The 18,912-nt window shown below is 60.8% G+C and overlaps 2 protein-coding genes across 2 annotated transcripts in view; one reads left to right on the top strand and one right to left on the bottom strand.

The window, feature by feature from the left end:
- Positions 1-3,652: 3,652 nt before the first annotated feature.
- RDH8 (retinol dehydrogenase 8) lies at positions 3,653-8,742 on the bottom strand. The gene is made up of 6 exons (XM_056119698.1): positions 8,637-8,742; positions 6,640-6,801; positions 5,944-6,123; positions 4,772-4,865; positions 4,397-4,580; positions 3,653-3,916 (listed from the first exon to the last, which is right to left on the bottom strand). The coding sequence occupies exons 1-6, from the start codon at positions 8,740-8,742 to the stop codon at positions 3,653-3,655; spliced, it is 990 nt and encodes a 329-aa protein (XP_055975673.1).
- Positions 8,743-10,612: 1,870 nt separating this feature from the next.
- The window catches only part of COL5A3 (collagen type V alpha 3 chain), a 32,936-nt gene continuing 24,636 nt past the window's right edge, over positions 10,613-18,912 (top strand). Inside the window, exons 1-11 of the mRNA XM_056119918.1 lie at positions 10,613-10,837; positions 14,493-14,651; positions 14,755-14,941; positions 15,036-15,192; positions 15,875-15,979; positions 16,169-16,315; positions 17,486-17,608; positions 17,688-17,834; positions 18,219-18,266; positions 18,343-18,384; positions 18,614-18,676. Coding sequence (XP_055975893.1) covers positions 10,750-10,837; positions 14,493-14,651; positions 14,755-14,941; positions 15,036-15,192; positions 15,875-15,979; positions 16,169-16,315; positions 17,486-17,608; positions 17,688-17,834; positions 18,219-18,266; positions 18,343-18,384; positions 18,614-18,676 — 1,266 coding nt within the window. The 5' untranslated portion in view covers positions 10,613-10,749. The remainder of the gene's footprint in view (positions 10,838-14,492; positions 14,652-14,754; positions 14,942-15,035; positions 15,193-15,874; positions 15,980-16,168; positions 16,316-17,485; positions 17,609-17,687; positions 17,835-18,218; positions 18,267-18,342; positions 18,385-18,613; positions 18,677-18,912) is intronic.

An 18,912-nucleotide genomic window follows, 5' to 3' on the forward strand; every position in this document is an offset into this window, starting at 1 on the left:
GTTCAGCTTCCGGTTGTGTGTGTGTGTTCCTGAGTGTGTGTGTATGTGATTTTTGATTTGGACCCACACTCGGCTGTACTCTGGGGCATACTTCTGGCTCTGCACTCAGCGATCACTCCGGGGTCCCTGTGTGGAGCCAGGGACCATACCTGGGTCAGCCATGTGCCAGGCAAGAGCCTTACCCACTGTCCTGTTGCTCCGGCCCCAGCATTTATGCCTGACCTCAGTGGCCTGAGCAGACCAGGTCCCTGGCCGACACTGGGGTTGTGCCCTCTCACAGGCTGACTTCAGATGGCCGAGCACCCAGACTGGGAACTGTGCTTACTTCCTGGCGGAGACAATTATACTCAGTTACATCAGGACCATTGTTCATTGTTCCCAAATCATGGCCCTTGCTCTCTGAGTTTCTTTTCCAGAAGGCAAATTATACACATTAAGCCGGGGCACGCAACCCATGCTTGCTGGGACAAAAAGTCTTTCTCTTGTAGAATAATCGAGGGAATAGGACTAGAGGGATAAGGGGGTGGGGGTGGGTGATGTCTGCTGCTTTTTAAGTTTTTGCCATACCAGGCGGTCCTCAGGGCTGACTTCTGGCTCTGTACTCAGGAATTTACTCCTCGTGGTGCTCAGGGGACCATATGGGGTGCTGGGGATCGAAACTGGGTCAGCTGTGTGCAAGGCATGTGCCGGGCTGGCTGTACTATGGCTCCAGCCCCTCCACTGCCTTTTAGAAGCACATGGGGTTCTAGTTTGTTTGGTTCTTTGTTTTTCAGTCGACCCAGCCAACTTGATATGTCTTGCCTAGGATAAGGTCCCAGATTCTCTCAAACAATAATCCTCAGTCTGGGCATTTTCAGAGGAGGAAATGTATCTACCAGAAGGACTGAAAATGCCCTTTATCCTGCCTCATAGTTTCCTGTGACTTAAGCTGCCTTTGCTGAGAGCTGGGGAGCAGAGATGGGCCAGGGTGATAGTAGAAACCCACTCAAGCAATTTTGTTGTTGTTGGCTTTTTGGGTCATGCCCGGCGATGCTCAGGGGCTACTCCTGGCTCTGCACTCAGGAGTTACTCCTGGCTGTGTTGGGGGTACCATGTGGGAAGCCGTGGACTGAACCCGGGTCGGCAGCATGCAAGGCAAACACCCTACCCCGTGTACTATCGCTCCAGCCACTCACCCAGGCATTCTGATTTGGAGGCCACATCCTGCAGTGCTCAAAGGCTGCTGTGTGATGGATGACACCCCTGTTTACCTGGTCTTGTAGGAGCCAGGATGGCTCTCTGGATGGAAAACCCTTTACTGCAGAAACGGATATTGACCCATTTTTCAGCTATCAAGTGCAGACACTCCGGGACTGGGACGAGGAGTCCCCCTTCAAAATCGTGCGGTGAGGAAACTGAGGCACGGGGAGGCGGAGTGACTTAGCACCCTGGTTGGAGCCTGAAGCCGGCTTGGACAGGTGGCGGTCGGGTGCAACGCTCAGTCTTGGCCAGCAGAGGGCGCGCGGGGCCTCCCGAGCCCTGCTCGGGCCCCGCCCGCAGGAATGCGAATGGCGACCCGAGCGGGGCTGGGCGGCACGCCCGGAGCAGCTGCGGCCGCTGCAGCGCCTCGGAGTGCCTCGGCTTCCTCTCCCTGGGACCCCGGGGAGGTCTTGCAGGGATGTGTAGCCTCTGTTTTTCTCCCGTCGTGCAGGGCTTCCTGGGAAAGGCCCGGTAGGGGCCAGGAGGCACGGCGATCTGCACATTGCCTTGGGGCTGTTGTCAGTTGTGAAACGCAGGCGGCCGTTTCTCGGAGGCTCTGAGGCTCCAGAAGAGCCCAGGACGTCTTAGCCTGGATGGCACAGTTGCCACGGCAGGGCGTGGACAAGCTGGTCACTGCGGACCCGAAGCAGGCGCCACCACTCGCTTCTTGGTCTTTGGAGGAGAATCTCTGCGCACCTCCTATTTCCCCCCTCGGGTTTCAGGAACAGGCTTTGTGTGAGCTTGTGTTTGGGTCGCACCCAGCGGTGCTCCGGGCCTATTCCTGGCTCTGTGCTCGGGGAGCAACTATGCTGCCCACTGTGCTATCGCCCTGGCCCGGAAGTGGGCGTTCTTGCTGAACTGCTGGTAAAGAGCATCTTGTCCCTAAGCCTATGGAAGACTCACTCAGTGTACCTTTGGGGTTGATTATCGTGTTTTCCGGACTCTGCGCGTCCAGAAGTGCTTTGAAATTGCAATTACAAGCAAGCACGCAACCCCCTCCACCACGCCCCCCCCCCCCCCACCAGCTCACAGTATAGTCGAGACTTCACAGCTCTTCTAGGGAGGCTACGACAGTGGCGGCTGGAGCTCCTGCTTCGCATGTGAGAGGCCCTGGGTTTTATCCCTTGCAAAGGGAGATGCGCCCTAAGAGACTTACCCCTGCCCCCTTACTATATCTCGTTGGCCCATTCCTACTGTGTGTGCGTATGTGTGTAGGGATGGGTTGGGTTACTCCTGGCTCTGCGCCCAGGGATTCAGGAATCACTACTGGTGGTGCCCGGGACCATATGCGATGCTGAGGATCGAACCCAGGTCTGCTGCATTCGAGATACGACTGCACCGACCCATTCCTGCATTTTGTGAACTGGAACTTACTCCCCGCTGAATAATCTCCCAGCCGTGGGCACCCATCCTCCGCCTTCCTTTTACCCCTCCCGGTCCTCCCCTGACCCTGCCTCCGGCCGCCTAAGAGCTGCATCTCGAGCTCAGGGGCGCACTGCCTGGTTCTAGGCGCGGGATCTCGCGATAGTTGCTCTTCCGGCCCTGCCTGGGTCTCGCGCTGGATCTCGCGATAAGAGCTCTTCTCGTCCTGTGTGGTTCACTGGGGGGGAGATACCCGCAGAGCGTCGTCCTCACGGCTGCCGGAGCTTGTTTCCTCCGGGTCAGGCTGGGACCTTGGCCTTTGTCCGCCACCCCACGCTGGATGCTGAGACTGTGTCCGCCGCTGCCTGACGCGCTCGGACCTCAGCCGCGCGAGTGGACAGTGGCCACCCGCTTCACCCCACTCGAGGCTCTAGGGGGTCCGCTGCCCCCGTTTCCCACCCCCATGCACCCCGCGCAGAACCCCCGTCTCGCCACGTCCTCCCCGACACCTGGTTTTCTGTTCTTGTTTGGAAAACTTTCTTTGAGGGGACAGGGCACACCGGAAGGTGCTGGGCGCTGCTCGGGGCCCAGTGCTCAGGGGTCACACCTGGGGTGCTCAGCAGGGCAAGACCTTCCTTCCCTCCCGCACCTCCTCTCCCTGCCCTGGTGTGAGTTTGGGCGGTAGCTGGATGGCGTTACTTTTTAAAATCTATTTATTTTTAATACTTTTGCTTTTGGGGGGGCCACACCCAGCGATGGTCAGGGGGGACTCCTGGCTCTGCACTCAGGACTCACTCCTGGCGGTGCTCGGGGGACCCCATGGGATGTCAGGGATTGAACCCGGTCGGTTGCATGCAAGGCAAATGCCCTACCCGCTGTACTATCGCTCCGGCCCCTTGTTTATTTAATTTTTTTAATGGAAACCTGAGAATTTGAGCTTTCCCCAGTAGCCGACCCCAAGGATAAGCTTCATCGCCAAGACGGGGTCCCCAGTGTGGGGGGAGGGGACACTCCCACGCCCGGATGAACGGAACCCAGAGTCTCACTGCGTTCAGGAAGGCTGTGTGTTTGGGGGATCAGGCCGCTCCGGTTCCGCCCGGCTGGGCTGGACCCTGAGACTGGGGAGGCAGCTGCGGGCCAGACATCGGATGCTGAACCTGAGCAGGCGGGGCCAGCGGAAGAGCAGGTGGTGACTGATGCGAACGTACAGGCCACCGCCGGGGTCCATGGCTTTGAGCGCGATCAGCGGCCGGTACCTGGCATTGGTCTGTCTGCGCAGGGGAGGTCTGGCAGAGCCGATGACCTTAACAATGACCTATGGGTTCGAAACACCTCCCTGCTTTTTTTTCTTTTTTTTTTTTTTAGGGCACATCTGGCCTACCCGAGTTCGATTCCTCCGCCCCTCTCGGAGAGCCCGGCAAGCCACTGACCGTATCTTGCCCACATGGCAGAGCCTGGCCAGCTCCCCGTGGCATATTGGATATGCCAAACACAGTACCAAGTCTCACGATGGAGACGTTACTGGGCCCACTTGAGCAAGTCGAAGAACAACGGGAGAACAGTGCTACAGTGCTATAGGGCACATCTGACGATGCTCAGAACCACTCCTGGACGGGCATACGGGGTGTCCAGATGGAAGGCTGCAAGCCAGGCAAGTAAGTGCCTTCCCTGCTATATTCTCTCCCAGTAGCCCTGAGCTCTGCAACCTGGGCACCCCGCACCCAGGGACCCTGGAGAATCTGCAGGGATGTTCTCCAGGCTATATCATATATTGGGGCTCAGCACCCCCCCTCACCTGGGCCACATCCTGCGGTTTTTGCCCCACTGAGCTGAAAAGCTCCCTGGAGACTGGGAGGTAGCAATCCTGGAAGAAGCGCAGCGTGTCCGGGTCTGTGTCCAGGCTCTCCGTGGACGCTGCCTGCTCCAGGATCTTCCCCTCAAAGCTGGTGCTGACCGGGCCGGGCTCCACCAGGGAGACACTGGGAAGACAGATGGACATCGGGTGTTTTGGGAAGACCACCTACTCTTCCATTTTGCCCATGACACCCCCCAAATTCTCCCATTGTCCCAAATCTCAGCCCTCTGGTCTCTACCACTCCCCGGGTTTCCTTGCCAGAGCCCCATCCCCACTCCCTTCTCCCCCCTTCTGTCCCCCAAGTCCCACCCTCACTGGATGTTGAACTGCAGCAGCTGGATCGCCAGACTCTCAAAGAATCCTTCCAGGGCGAACTTGGAGGCTGCATAGACGTCGTTGAATATAACCCCTGGCAAAATCAGGGGAGGGGGCTGGCTGTGGAGGGCTGGCTGGTGGGCGCAGAGGGAGGGGGGTCTTTGGGGGATGGAATGGGGGTGGGGGATCAGGATGCAGGCGCAAGTGGGGCCAACACAATGAATACATGGGGGTTTCATTTGCAGGTCACATCCACCCGTGCTCAGAGTTCACTCCTGGCTCTGCACTCAGGAATCACTTTTTTTTTTTTTTGGATCACACCCAGCAATGCCCAGGGGTTACTCTTCGCTCTGCACTCAGGAATTACTCCTGACGGTGCTCAGGGGACCATATGGGATGCTGAGAATAGAATCCAGGTCGGCCTCATGCAAGGCAAACGCCCTACCCACTGTGCTGTCGCTCCAGCCCCAGTGTGTGCTATGAAGGAGTGGGAGCAGGTGGTGTTGGGAGGAGGCTTTTGGGGTGCCTTTCCCCGACATTGCTGCCTCTGCTGTCAACTCAGAAAACTCCCCTATACAAAAAGTTTTTTTAAAAAAGGAGGCTGGCAAGATAGTAAAGAGGGTAGAGTGTTTGCCTTACATTTGGCTGACCTGAATTTGATTCCCAGCATCCCATAGAGATCCCTGAGCACCACAGGGGTGATCCCTGAGTGCAGAGCCAGGAGTAAATCCTGAGCACCATCCTCGGAGCCTCTGAGCTACTTGTGCCTGGGATACATGGGGTCCATTGTAAACATCACTAGCCAATCTCTGCCCTCTCCTCAGCGCTTCAAAGTCCAAATTGGAGAAGTCTCTGGTTGTGGGAGAAGGGTGGCAAGTAGGAGCCTCAGGAAAAAGAGTTCTGGTATTTCCATTGGGTCTGGGTGGGGAGGAAGTGCAGGGTGGGGTGGGGATGATGGCTTGTTGGGCTTCCTTTGACCCATTGTCAGCAGCTGTACCACCACCAGCGAAGGCCGTGCCATGGCAGGCATAACTAATGGATCTCAGAGCTTTCCCCTACTGCAGGCATTCAGGGGGAATATGGGCTCAGGCCTCCTGACCAGCCTTCCCCGTGGGGCTGGGGAAGGTCAGACATTGTGCATGTGTGTCGGGGAGGCCTTCCCTGGAGCTTACCCTGCAGCCCCATGACGCTGCTGACCACCACAATGTGGCCCCGTCGTCTTCTCTTCATAGCAGGGAGCACAGCTTTCACCAGACGGACAGCCCCAAAAAAGTTAGTGTCAAAGATGTTCCGCATGGCAGCGAGGCTGAGTCCTTCCAGTGGCCCTGCCAGGCCCACACCGGCGTTATTCACTGAGGGGGACGATGGGGAGCAGGTTTTCATGAGGATCTCAAGCCCTCCTGAATCATCAGGGTTCCTCCTGAATCATTTTTAAATATAGTTCTAACACATGTTGTGGGGAGCCTTGGGCCCTGGGGAAGGAAGGGCTGCTGGGAACAGCCTTCCCTTTAAGCATGACCCCAAATTGCAGCAAAACAGCCCCACCCGCCTGCCTTCTAATGCCCCTTGGGGACCATGAGTTGCTTCTTCATCACACTTCCCCCAAATGACTCATCAGGGCGATTATTCCCCCCCACTACACCACATATGGTTTTCTCCATATGGGAGAAGTTTCTTTTGGTGAGAACCCACCCCTTTCCCAGGAAAGTTCACTTCTTCTGTTCCCCCTAAACTGTTTTTCCCAACTCTGAGCCAACTGGTCAACCCCCTTTTCTGTCTGGAGATGGGGCGGTTGCTGAACTGGGATTCTGCTCAGGTAATAAGAACAGTAAGGGGTAAGGGGGTCAGGGAGGGGGGCCCAGTCTCACCCAGCACATCCACATCCCCTCCCGGGATGTCACTGAGACACTGGGCCACAGACTCGTCACTGCACACGTCCAGCTGGGCCACCGTGAGGGTGCACCCCAGAGCATCCCCAGCAGCTGCCTCCAGTGCCCCCTTCTTTCCCAGGTCCCTCATGGTGGCCACCACTGGGGACAGAGAACAGAGTTGGCACAGACACTTCCCTGTGTGTACTTACCTGTCACCAGGAGGCAGAGAGCACAGGGTCAGACACTGGGAGTCGACAACACACAACCCCAAGTATGCTTTATGCATTTATTAATCTCTGGATGACCACGGGGTCATCCATCCACCAACCATTATCTGTCAGTGTATTCATCGTCATCCACCCACCCATCCGTCCACCCAAATCATCCATCACCCATCCACCCACCCACCCCTCCATTACCCACTCACCCTTCATCCATTCATCGCTCATCCACCTACCTATTCCTCCATCTCTCCCTCCCTTTATTCGTTAATTTATTCATTCACTCATTCATCCATATACACACTCACCTATTATCCATGCATTTATCTGTCCATCCATTCTTCCATTTATTTATCCTTCCATCTATCTATCCTTTCATCTTTCTCCATCAATTTTTCTGTCCATTTATGCATTTATCATTCATACATTTATCCACGTACCTATTATCTATCCATCTACCCTTCCATCCATCCCTCCACTCATCATCCATCCATCCACCCACCCATCCATCCCTTTATCCATCAATATATCCATCCATTCATTTATCAGTCATTGATCCACCCACCCGTTTTTCTCCCATCCGTCTGTCCCTCCCATCTTCCATCAATACATTCATCCATTCATTAGCCCTCGTTCAGCATACGCATCCGCCACATCCCTCATCCCTTCCTCCGTCCTCACCCACCCACCATCCCTCCAGCTAGCATTTTTTCCGGGTGCTGAGACGATTGCATGACCTAGAATGGCGATGCTCCACAGAGGCCCTGGCTGGCAGCCCTGGCACCGTTGCAGCCCGAGCTGTTGCCTCTGGGCCAGTGGGCAGAGGGATGAAGCCCTGCCGGGGCCTTCCCCTGCCTCGTCGTCAGTAGTAACGGCCCTTTGCCGACTGCAGCCCCAGTGTACTCTGGGCCAGAAGCTCTTCTGGGGGTGGGGAGGGAGGGGGCAGTCCTCCGTTTTGGAGACTTTTCCGCAGGGTAGCAGGAGGCCAAGTCCCTAAGCCTAGCCAGGGCCCCCTTAAGCCCTGCCAGCTAAGGGCACCCCAGCGGCTTATCTCGGAGTAGTAATCTGCAACGAGCTAGAGGGAGGGGGTGTCAAAAAAAACCTGCTAGCCCAGCCCCTTCGGATATAACCCCCCCCCCCCCCCGCCACACGCACACACACACTCAGGCTGGGTAGAGGCTCAGTGGGACCCTGAGTTTTGTTGGTTTTGGTTTTGGGGCCACACCCAGCCAAGCTCAGGGGTGACTCCAGGTTCTGCACTCAGGAATTACTCCTGGCGGTGTGAGGTGTGAGGGGGACTTTATGGGTCACTGGAGACTGAACCTGGGTCAGCCGCATGCAAAATAAGCTCCCTCCCTACTGTAGTATCGCTTCAGTCCCAGAACCCCAGGTTTTGCAGGCAGGAACCCCGGTTCTGTCCCCAGCACTACGCCTGACACCTCCAAGAAAATAAAGTTCTCCGGGGCACCCCCCCACCTCCCCCTCACGTTGCTCCCCAGCCTTGTTGCCCTTTGCCACATAAGCCGGTTTCCACATCTGCCTTCTGGCCTCCCCCGCTGCCCCGGATGCTTCTCTCTGGGGTTTTGTGTGCGGTGACCCCAGCCACTAGAATGGGTATCCGGAAACTGGACATAGGCCTGAGTCACCGGCAGAGGCACTGGGGGTTCCTGAGTTTCCTTCCAAACGCCCGAATGCTGGAAGGTAGAACTGGGGTTTCTGCCCGGAGTGCAGTCCTGCACCCCTTCCCAGCACCCCTCCCATGCACCCCCTCACCTCGGTAGCGCTGTCTGGGGTCATGGGCCAGCTTCACAGCCAGCTCCAGGCCAATTCCCGAGGAGCACCCCGAGATAAGCACTGTCTGGGTTGCAGCCTTGGCCATACTAATGCCTCGCTGGGCTTATGAGCTCAGCGGGTGCCCCCTCCCTTCCTGGCCCAACTCTCTCACCGATCCGCGGGTGCCTCCCTCATCCTGACCCACTCCCCTCCCAGAGATCTCTGATTTCAAACTGACCCTGGACCAGCAAAGGGCGGGGGCCGATGCACCCCGTTTCCGCCCTTTCGTGTCGGCTGCCGACTGCGGTGCTCCTAAAGGGGTGTGGTGGGGGTGCTTCCATTCAGGACTGAATTATTCGGGGGGTCTCATGGAGATGGGGAGAGCGGGGGCTTCCCTCTGACCACCCCCTCCCTGACCCTTCTTTCTTCTGACTCTCTTTTTTTTTTCTGGCTTCTGGGCCACACCTAGTGATGCTCAGGGCTGACTCCTGGCTCTGCACCCAGGGATCACTCCCAGCGGGATCCTCTGGGGCACTGGGGATCAACCCTGATCTACCCTGTGTAAGGAGCATCTTATCCACAGTACTCTTGCCCCCACCCACCTCTGAGCATTCTGGGCCCCAACAGAGGGTGCACCCCAACCAGGGGTCTCTCAAAGGGGGTGTTCAGAGGATAGACGAGATAGAGCAGGAACTTCTGTGCTCGCAGTCTCAGGCTGAGTGACCATTGCCTCATTCTCCCCTGGGGTGTGAGCAGCGGGGAACCTTCCCCCTAGGGCCTGTCGGGGCCTACCCTCTCCTCTCAGAGACCAGACCTGTCCGGGAGGAGGTGGTCCTGCGGGCTTCTCCCCAGGAGTTGTGGGTCTGTTCCTGGGATTCCTCCCGCAGCAGTACCCTCTGATTCCATATGCGCGTGCTGGTCTCTGGGTCTGGGGGATCTCCAGGCAGGGAAGAAGGGCCCCCCTGCTCCCCAGCCAAAAGGCGGGGATCCTCCCTGACTCCCCCTAAATTGACAGTGTGTAATAAGAGCTGGGGTATTTTTTGGAGTCCCGCGAGGAGAGGGGCTGGGGGACAGTGGGGACCCTTTATCAGAAGGTGGAGAGGGGGTTTTGTTGTTTTGTGGGGGGGGGGTGTTTGAAAAAATAGTTTCAGTGAAGGTGGGATATCCAGTTCTGGGAGTTGAGTGGAGATGAGGATTGGGGGGGTCGGGTTGGGAACCCCGATTTGGAATCTGGAATGAGGTTTGGATTGCGTGTGAAGGGTGGGGTGAAGGGGAAGCTTTGGTGGGGATACCAGGACCTCCCTCCAGCAGTGAGGGGCTGAAGTTGGTAGTGAGGGGCCATGGAAGGTAAGGTGAGAGGGAGAGAGGGGGAGGGGAGCAGGGAGAGAAAGAGGGAGGGAGGAAGGGGGAAGAAAAAATGAAGGGGGAGGGGGAGAAAGAGGGAGAAAAAGGGGGGAGAGAAAAATTAGGAGGTTGGGTCCCCATTTGCGGGGGGATGCGTGTGACCCTAAGTCAGGCAAGATTCTGTTAAACTGTCATTCCTAATCCTAAACCTGGACGCAAATTCGAGGACCGGATAAGGGATGAAGAAGTGAGTATGGAGTCAGCCCGGAGCACTGCCAGGTGCGGTCCAAAAACCAAAAGCAAAAAAAAAGTTTGAATGATGTGCCCGCAGCTGGGAGGGCGCTCGCCTTGCACGCGGCCGCCGGGCTTCCGTCCCCGTCACCCCATGTGGTCCCCGGAGCCCGCCAGGAGCGATCCCCGAGCGCAGAGCCAGGAGTCACCCCTGAGCATCGCCGGGTGTGGCCCAGAAACTAAAAACAAAACAAAAAAAGTTTGAATGAGGCTGACTCGCCACGGAGAGCCCTGTCCTTAGGAGAGGGTTTGGGGCGGGGCTGGGGCGCCCCGAGTTCTAAGGCCGATGGGTGGGGCGCCCAGGCGCGGGGTCCGCCCCAGCACCTCGCGGCCAATCGGCACAGCCTCGCCCCACGCCCGGCGCCGCCGCCCTCTCCGCCTATCAGGGCGAGGCCGGGCGGGTCTTGGTCGCAGCCGGTCCTGGCGGCCGGGAGCAGAGCGGCGAGCGCGCCCGGAGCCGAGCAAGCGCCCCGCCGGGATGGGGGGGCCCCTGGGCCGGGATCCCTCTCGGGCCGGCCCTTGCCTGCTCCTGCTCGCGCTTCAGCTGCTGCCCCGGATGCAGGCGGGTGAGCTGAGGGTTGAGGAGCTGGGGACCCCGGAGGGCGGGATCCGGATAGGGAGGTGGCCTGAGGGTGGGGGGCGTGCAGGGGCCTGGGGACGCGGTGTTTGCGCCTCTGCAACTACTATGGAGCCTGGAGGTTGTGACAGCTGGGGGGGGCCTGGGGAGCTGGCCCCAAGGTCAGTGTGCGGAGATTGTGTGTGTGTGTGTGTGTGCGCGCGTGTGCGTGCGTGCATGAGTGTGAATGTGTGCGAGTGTGTTTGCATGTGTGTGCATGAGCGTGTTTGCACGTGTGTGCATGCGTGTGCGTGATTGATTGCAGATGGGTGTGTGCAAATGTGTGCACGCGAGTGCGTGAGTGTGCGTGTGTGAGAATGTGAGTGCGTGTGTCTGCAGGAGTGTGGTCATGCAAAGGTGTGACCAACTGTGAGCTGCCACTGTGGGCGTGGCCAGAACTGTGTGTGGGCGTTGGGGGGGCTGGAGTGGACGGCATGAGTTGGGGTGCTGGGACGAGTGTTGCATGGGGTCTGGGCTGTGGGTATCTGGGGGTAGGGGAGCCGTGGCTGTGATCCTGCCTGGTCTCTGGGGAACCCTCTCTGAGGGTGTGGCCGAGATTGAGGCCGAAAGGAATGTGGACCCCACGATGTGGTTCCCCGTGATTCCCCTGGGGATTCGGGGTGCCCTCGCCATCTCCCCTAAATAACCTCACCTTACTCCTCCTCGGCCTCCTCTGTGCCTGTTGCCCCCCCAAGGCCCCCCCACCCCTTTGCGCCCAGAGCCGATCAGCACCATGGACAGGGGTCTGGACGGCCGTGGTGGGGCGGGGCCCCCGCGGGGCGGGGTGGGGCGCAGGCGGGGGCGGGAGTGGAAATTGCCCCCACCCCAGCCTCGGAGCCTCGGGTGTTTCTTTTCCCGTGGAATTTCTCAGGGCATCCCCCCCCAAGGGTCCCGGGGGGCCGCGGGCCGGGTGAGTCAGCGCTGACGCACGCCCAGCTGCGCGCATCTGGCGGGACTCCAAGCCCTGCCCCTCGGCTTCTGGGTGGGGGGCGCGGGGGCGAGGGCACGGGGCGGGGTGGGGGGGGACACAGCGGAAAGCGCAGGGCCCCCAGGTGGAGGTCCAAGAGGCTTCTCTGGGTGAGAGATCCCAGGCCAGGCCCTTTCCGCAGATCCCTGCAAAACCTGCAGCCCCCACAAAACCCAGACTCGAGGTCAGGTGGGCGCGGGCCGGTTCCCACGCCCAGACAGCGCCGCCGGTGGCCGCAGCCTGTCACCCGCCCCCGGCCCAGGCTCAGCACATGCTGACACGCCTGTGGACAGAGGTGGACAGGCGGCTGTCTGCAGAGGGTCATTCTCCTGTCTGCGCTGGGCCCTGGGCACACCCACAGCACGTGCACCCCAACCCCCAAGAACACCCTGGCAATCTCGCTTCCCCCACCCGAACCCCCAGGGGATTTGCAGGAACACCCGCTGCCCACTGCGCCCCTCTCTCCACCCAAGATCCCGCCGAGTTCTTCCCCCACTTCCTGAGGCCTGGACCCGCTGCATAGGAGCAAGGCGGTGGGGGCAGGGCCGTGGGGTTCTGCAGGGACCCCCACCCCGCCAGCCGGGTTCAATGGCTCTTGTGTGTGTGGTTGTGCAGCCGCCAGGCGAGAGAAGAAAGGGCGGTCAGTTTCCGAAAGGTCACCCGGAGGGACCCCGCCACGGAAGCTGGGACTTGGGGTCAGGAGCTTTTCATGCAGGCGGGGTGCTTGGTGGCGGGAAACCCTAGTTTGTTGATGCTGCCGTGGTGTGTGTGGGGGAAATCCGAGCTAGTGGGAGCTGGGGACAGTCACACCGGGTGAATTACGGGGCTCACCTCTCCCCAGCTTGCGGGGGAGGGGTGACCTTTGTTGTCTGCTGAGCCTGGGAGCCCCGAATCTTAGTCTGGGGACAACCCAGTCACAGAGCCGGCAGTTAGCGAGTCCTCTGGGATAGGGGAGTTAGTGAGCACTCGGATTGGGAGCAGTGAGTGAACACTCTGGGATAGGGGGCAGTTAGGGGGCACTCGGGTTGGGGGGCCAGGAAGTGGCTGCCGGTATCCAGGTGGAGAGAGAAGGGGGCAGGAGACAGGACAGCCGGAGGGCACTTGCCCAGCACCCCACAGTGTCTCTAGGCATGGTCAGGAGTGACCCCTGAGTGGTACCCGGTGTGGCCCCAAAACCAAAACAATTAAGAGAGGAGAGAGAGAGAGAGAGAGAGAGAGAGAGAGAGAGAGAGAGAGAAGCAGTTGGGAAGATGATGGGAGAACCAAGAAAAGGCATCAGGGTTGGGGGGTGGAGCCGGGCAGATGGGCCCGCAGAGACCCCCCTACAGTCTGGGTAGAGGAGGGCCAGGGCGGGGAGGGAATCTGCTCACTGCAGGGGGCTCTGTGTCCTCTGGCCTGGCCTCCCCCCAGCCTGGCCCCCCGACCCCCGCTGCCAGCGGTGAGGTCAGCACGGCCGCCCCCAGGGCGAGGTCATGGGCAAATTGACAACTGCTGCTGACTCCTGCCAAGAGGAGGCTGGGTCAGGGGGTTAGTGGGACAGTCTGGGGGGGCCGGCAAGCAGGGACCCTCCCCCTGGCCCCGGCCATGTGGTTCCACTTAGCCCTGGCGGGCTGGGTGGGGTGGGACGGGCGGGAAGGCCTGGCTGGGGTCTGCTTGGCTGAAGGGGGCCTTCCCTTGGCAGGGGTGGGGCAGGTCAGGGGTTATCAGACAGAGAGGAGGTCAGAGGTCAAGGATGGAGGAGGGAATGGGAGAGGGGGCCAGACGGGGTAGGGGTAGTCAGAGGGAGAGGTCAGGGTAGTAGGAGGGAGGGGGTCCGAGGTGGCTGTGGTCAGGGAGGAGGTTGCAGGGTGTTGGTCCAAGGGGAGGGTGTTTGCTTCGCACCCCCGACATCCCAGAGGGTTCCCGAGTAGCACGAGGCGTGATTCCTGAGCACAGAGCCAGGAGTCAGCCCTGAGCATCCCCGGGTGTCGCCCAAGAGCCAAAAACTAAAATAAAGCAAAAACACCAAAGGGGAAGTCAGAAGGAAGAAAGGTCCGGGAGGCATATTCAGAGGGAGGAGGTCGGGGCGATGGTGGCCGAGGAGGAAGTCAGAGAGAGGAAGCATCGGGAGAGGTGGCAGTGGAGGGGGGAGGTCACGGGTGATGCTAGTCAAAGAGGGGGTCTGAGGACAGAGGGTCAGGAGAGGTGGCAGTCAGAGGGAGGAGGTCAGGGGAGGGGTGAGGGTGGTCTGGGAGGGGGTGGGAGGAAGAGCCGGGGGAGGGGCTCAGGACACGTGACTGACCTCCTCCCAGTAGGGTTTTCCCCCCCCCCCCCGTAAGGCGGTGCAGGGCCCCAGACACAGCCCCAGGGACTCGGTGTGGGGGCGTGTGGAGCGGGATGAGGGACAGTCTGACTCTGGGGCGCAGGCCAGGAAGCTTTGATTCATCCCAGAACTAGGTCAGCTTTTTTTTTTTCTCTATGGTTCTCACCAAAAACCAAGCAAAGAAATAAAAACAAGAGTCAACAGGCTGATGAGGCTGGAACAGCTGTGGGGGCGGGGGTGCTGGCCCTTTCCTGGACCCACAGACACAGAGGGGGAGTCCCCCCACCTGAGCTGCCCTGAGGTCCTTTGAGCATCTCCCCCCTCCTCTCTCTGCAGACCCCGTGGATGTGCTGGCCGCCCTAGGTGTCCGGGGGGGCCAGGCTGGTGTCTCAGAGGTGCCTGGCTTGTGTCCCCAGAGGACCCCGCAGGGGGACCGAGCTTTCTCGGTGGACAAGGCCAGTTCCCTGGCAGTCCCCACGCGGGAGCTGTTCCCGGGTGAGTGGACGCGGTCGGGCGCGGAATCTCGCCCTGGGAGTGGTGGGGAGGGTGCCGTGTTGGGGGTCCCTGCTGGGCCGTCTGAGCTGCCCTTCGCCCCCAGACGGGCTCCCTGAGCGCTTCTCGGTGCTGACAACGCTGCGGTCCCGGCCGGCCCCACCGTCCGTGCTATTGTCCGTGTATGGCCAGGATGGCAGGCGACAGCTGGGCCTGGCCCTCGGGCCGACGCGGGGCATCCTCGGGGACCCCTTCCGTTCCCTTCCCGAGCAGGTCAACCTCACGGACGGCAGGTGAGCAAAGACATGGGTAGCAGGGGGTCCTGGGGAGGGGACGCGGGAGGTGGACCCCTCCCCAACACATACACTGGGCCTCTCTCCCTCGCAGATGGCACCGGCTGGCGGTCAGCGTGGACGGCGTGGCGGTGACCTTGGTCATTGACTGTGTGCCGCAGCCACCTGCTGTAGGCTGGGGGCCTCCTTCGGTCAGCCCGGCTGGACTCACCGTCCTGGGGACCCACGACCCTGGAGAGGAGGCCTTTGAGGTAGAGGGGTTTTGGGGGGACGGGGCGACATCCGTCACAACCTGAGTCCAGAGAGTTGGCATGGGGCATAGAGGGAGACGGGAGATGGAGAGAAGGGGCATGGGGGGGCTGCGGCAGGACAGGATGGTGTGGTGCCCCCACAGACGGGGAGTCGGGGTTGGCATGCCGCTATGCAGGTGGCCGGGGTACTGTGTGATGAGGGTGAGCATGAGGCCAGATGCTGGCCTGTTTTGAGGGGCTGGGGAGCACGTGCCTGTGTGCGTCATATAGATGTGTCACTTCCACGAGACTCAGGGATCTCATCCTACGCGTCCCTCTGGCCCCCCCATCCTCAACCTCTCCAGGGTCGCTCTGGGGACCCACCCCTGGAGCTATTGTGCCCCAAAGGGACGCGTGACCGGCAGGCATGCTTTAGGGGTCCTGCTCAGCGCTTCTCCCCTCTCTGTCTGGAGGGTCCCACTCAGGGGGCTTGGGGAGGGGAAAGGCCCAGGCCCAGGTTCTGGGGGGGCAGGGCTGAGAAATGGGGGTTGGGTTGGAGAGCACAGGGCGGGGTGTAGAATTACTCCTGACAGTGCTCGGGGGCCCCTATGGGATGCCGGGGATCGGTCCCCGGTCGCCGTGTGCAAAGCAAACACCCTTCCCACCGTGCTGTTGTACTGTTCCCCTCTTCCGCTCTTTCCAGGGCCACATTCAGGACCTGATCATCATCCCCGACCCCCGCGCTGCCTTCGAGGCCTGCGAGAGGCACCTTCTGGGCTGTGACCAGCCGCACCCCGAACACTCGGAAGTGAGTGGGGGGGGGCTCCAGCCTGGAGGAACGCTTCCGTCCTAAACTCCCCCAGATCCAAGGCCCGTTCCGAGCCCTGACTCAGGTTCCCATCCCTGGCTTCGGGAGCTCTGCCAGAACCGCCTGTGCCCAGGGCAGGAGTTCCAGGGCTGTAGCCTGGGTGAGCAGCTGATGGGCACCTGTTCCCAGCACCCCCAGGTGGAGCCAGAGACGCCAGCCCCCAGGAGGAAGGGGAAGGGCAAGGGGAAGAAGAAGGGTAAGGGCAAGGGCAAGGGCCGAAAGAAGAACAAGAACACAGGCACCGTGACCCCACCTCCTGGCGCCCCAGAGACCCAGGTAAGGGGCGCCACCTCTCACGCGCACATGCCTGGCCTCTCTCCTCTGCCTCCTGGCCTCTCACCTCCCTCCTGCCTCTTACCTCCTGCCTAGATTTTCATCTCCTGCCCAACCTCTCACCTCCCATCCTCCTGACGCGGTGCCCGACCCCCCTAACCTCCAGCTCTGGGGTGGGGGATGCTCAGAGGGTTTTTGTTCTCAGCGTCTTAGGTTGAACCCTTCGGGGGAGATTGGGGCTGATACTAGGGTGCGGGGGTGTCACAGGAGCTGGAACTGGGATTCATGGGCGAGGGGGTCACTCTAGGCTGGTTGGTTCTCAGGGCATCCTGGAGGAGATGGAGATGGCAGCGGGGCTGGTGGTGAGTGGGGCCACGGAGTGGGGAGTCTTGTTGGAACGTCACTGGTTCTGAGTCATTGATGGGGGCCCCGGGGGGGGGGGACTGTCTCAGGCTAAATTGGGAATCCTTGCAAGGTCACCAGTTGTAGGATTCATTTGGGTCGTTGGTGGGTTTGGGGTGATGTCCCTGGCAAGGGCCTTTGAGGGGGGCCAGCATTGGCGACGGCCCTGGTGTTGGGGGGGAGCATTCCCCCCACAATACGGGTGTGTACGTGTGTGTCCATGTGTGTCTGTCTGTGTCTCTGTCCATCCCTCCTTCCCTCTCTCTCTCCCCCTCTCTCTCTCTCTCTCTCCCTGCACCCTTGACCCAGTTTCTCCCGGGCCACTCCTTCCCGCTGGCGCCCCGCTCTGCCTGCGGAAGGTCATGTGGGGGCGCTTCCCGGAGCCTGGCCCCAGGGCTGCTCCCTGACCCTGGCCCTGGGCTCTGCAGCGCGGCCTCCCCGCCCCGGCCAGCCCCGGTCAGCCCCCGGCGCCGCCTGCAGGCCAGGGCTCCCCCTGCTGGCTGCCCCGGCCCGCATGCCCGTGCCAAGGCTCGGAGGAACCCCGCAGTCCGGGCGTCCCCTCGGTCGGTGCTCCCCCAGCCCTCTTTCTGTCAGTGTTTCGGGATTCCCGACTCTATCCCAACTCCGGGCTGCTGGAGCGGGCAGGGGACGGGGGAGGGGAAACACTTCATGCGCACACGGGGCTCGAACCACTGTCAGCGGCGAGAGCCGAAATCCCTGCGCCCGCCCCCCCTCTGCCTTCATTGGCTGAGCCGCCTGTCTGTCACGCAGAACGCCACTCACGGCTCCCACCCGGCGCCCCAGCCTGCTCCGAGCCCGCCTCCAAGCCCCTCGCCCGTGGACATCACGGCCCCGGTGACCGTGAGCGTGGGCGGTGACATCACTATCCCCGAGGTCAGTGTGAAGGAGATGGGGCTGGATCCGACACGAGGAGCTGACAGGGGCCGACGTGGGTCTGTGCTGACATCCCCAGGGCCTCCTGGACCCTGATAGCGGATCGGAACTGGAGACTCTGGACCCGGCGTTGGCCGGAGAGGGCGAGGAAGGGGGTGACCCCACCATGGGCCCCAACTTCCGGGCAGCAGGACGGTCATTGCGGACACACTTCCAGATCTTTCCAGTGAGTTGGAGTGCTGGTTTCGGGAAGGGGAGGGAGCCTGCTGGAACCCCCCTTCTTCCTCTTCATTATTTGGGGGGCCGCACCCTGCTCAGGGGCTAGTCCTGGCTGTCTGTGCATAAGCACGTTTCTTACACCCGGGTGTGTGCATGTGTAAATACATGCATGTGCCTGTGTGGTGTGTGCGAATGTGTTTACACACAGTGCACATGTGTATAAGCATGTGTGCCATGCGTCCATACATGTGGTGTGCACGTGTGCCTGAATGCACACACGAGTTGTGTGTACACAGCGTGTGTGCAACCGTGGCCCCGTGCAGGGTGTGTTCTTGAGGGTGTAGGAGAGTCCCATGCCTGAGCCCTGGGGCTCCCCACTTTCCCACCCCAGGACGCTGGAGAGAAGGGCGAGAAAGGAGAACCCGCGGTGGTGGAGCAGGTGAGGGGGGCCAGGTGCCGGGGGGGCGGGCGGCGCCTGGGCCAGAATGGGGCTCATGCATGCATTCCCCCCACAGGGACAGCACTTTGAGGGCCCTCCGGGAGCCCCAGGACCTCGGGTGAGTGCTGGCTGTGTTCCCTGGCCCTTTCTCTTGCGGACAGGGGGTGTGAAGATTTGGGAGGCTGTGGCTGGGCCAGGCCAAGACTGTTGGTCGGACCTGGGGGCTCAAAGTCTGAGGCCTAGACAGGCCAGGATGGAAAGTCGGGGTGTACGTGGGTTCATCTGTGCGGGGGGCAGCCTGGCTCAGGCTTTGCCCTTCATCCTGAGACTCTCTTTGTCCCCATCAGGGGCTGGCTGGCCCGTCAGGCCCTCCTGGCCCCCCCGGAATCCCTGGGGACCGAGGCCTGCCGGTAAGAGACCCCGACGGGGCGCTGAGGTTGGCAAGGGGGTCTGAGAGGGGGTGAACGCCGCTCCTCTCTCCCTGCCTCCCGCCTGCCCACCTGCCCCCGCCCCGCCCCGCCGTCTCCCTCTCTCTCCTTATCTCCCTGTCTGTCTCCCTCTCTCTCTGTCTCTCCCTCTCTGTCTCTGTCTCTCAGCCTCTGGCCTATCTCTCTCTCTCTCTCTCTCTCTCCCTCCCCTTTCTCAC

Source organism: Sorex fumeus, unplaced genomic scaffold (genome assembly GCF_029834395.1).
Source record: "Sorex fumeus unplaced genomic scaffold, SorFum_2.1 ptg000041l, whole genome shotgun sequence".
Classification (NCBI taxonomy): Eukaryota; Metazoa; Chordata; class Mammalia; order Eulipotyphla; family Soricidae; genus Sorex; species Sorex fumeus.

Bases quoted from the DNA above. Each gene is read 5' to 3' on its own strand.
- RDH8 (XM_056119698.1), bottom strand. From the start codon at position 8,742: ATGGCCAAGGCTGCAACCCAGACAGTGCTTATCTCGGGGTGCTCCTCG. The intron at 6,124-6,639 runs GTGAGACTGGGC...CGTCCCCCTCAG, and splicing joins AGGGGATGTGGATGTGCTGG to TGAATAACGCCGGTGTGGGC. The intron at 4,581-4,771 runs GTGAGGGTGGGA...CTGTCTTCCCAG, and splicing joins CTGCTGCAGTTCAACATCCA to TGTCTCCCTGGTGGAGCCCG.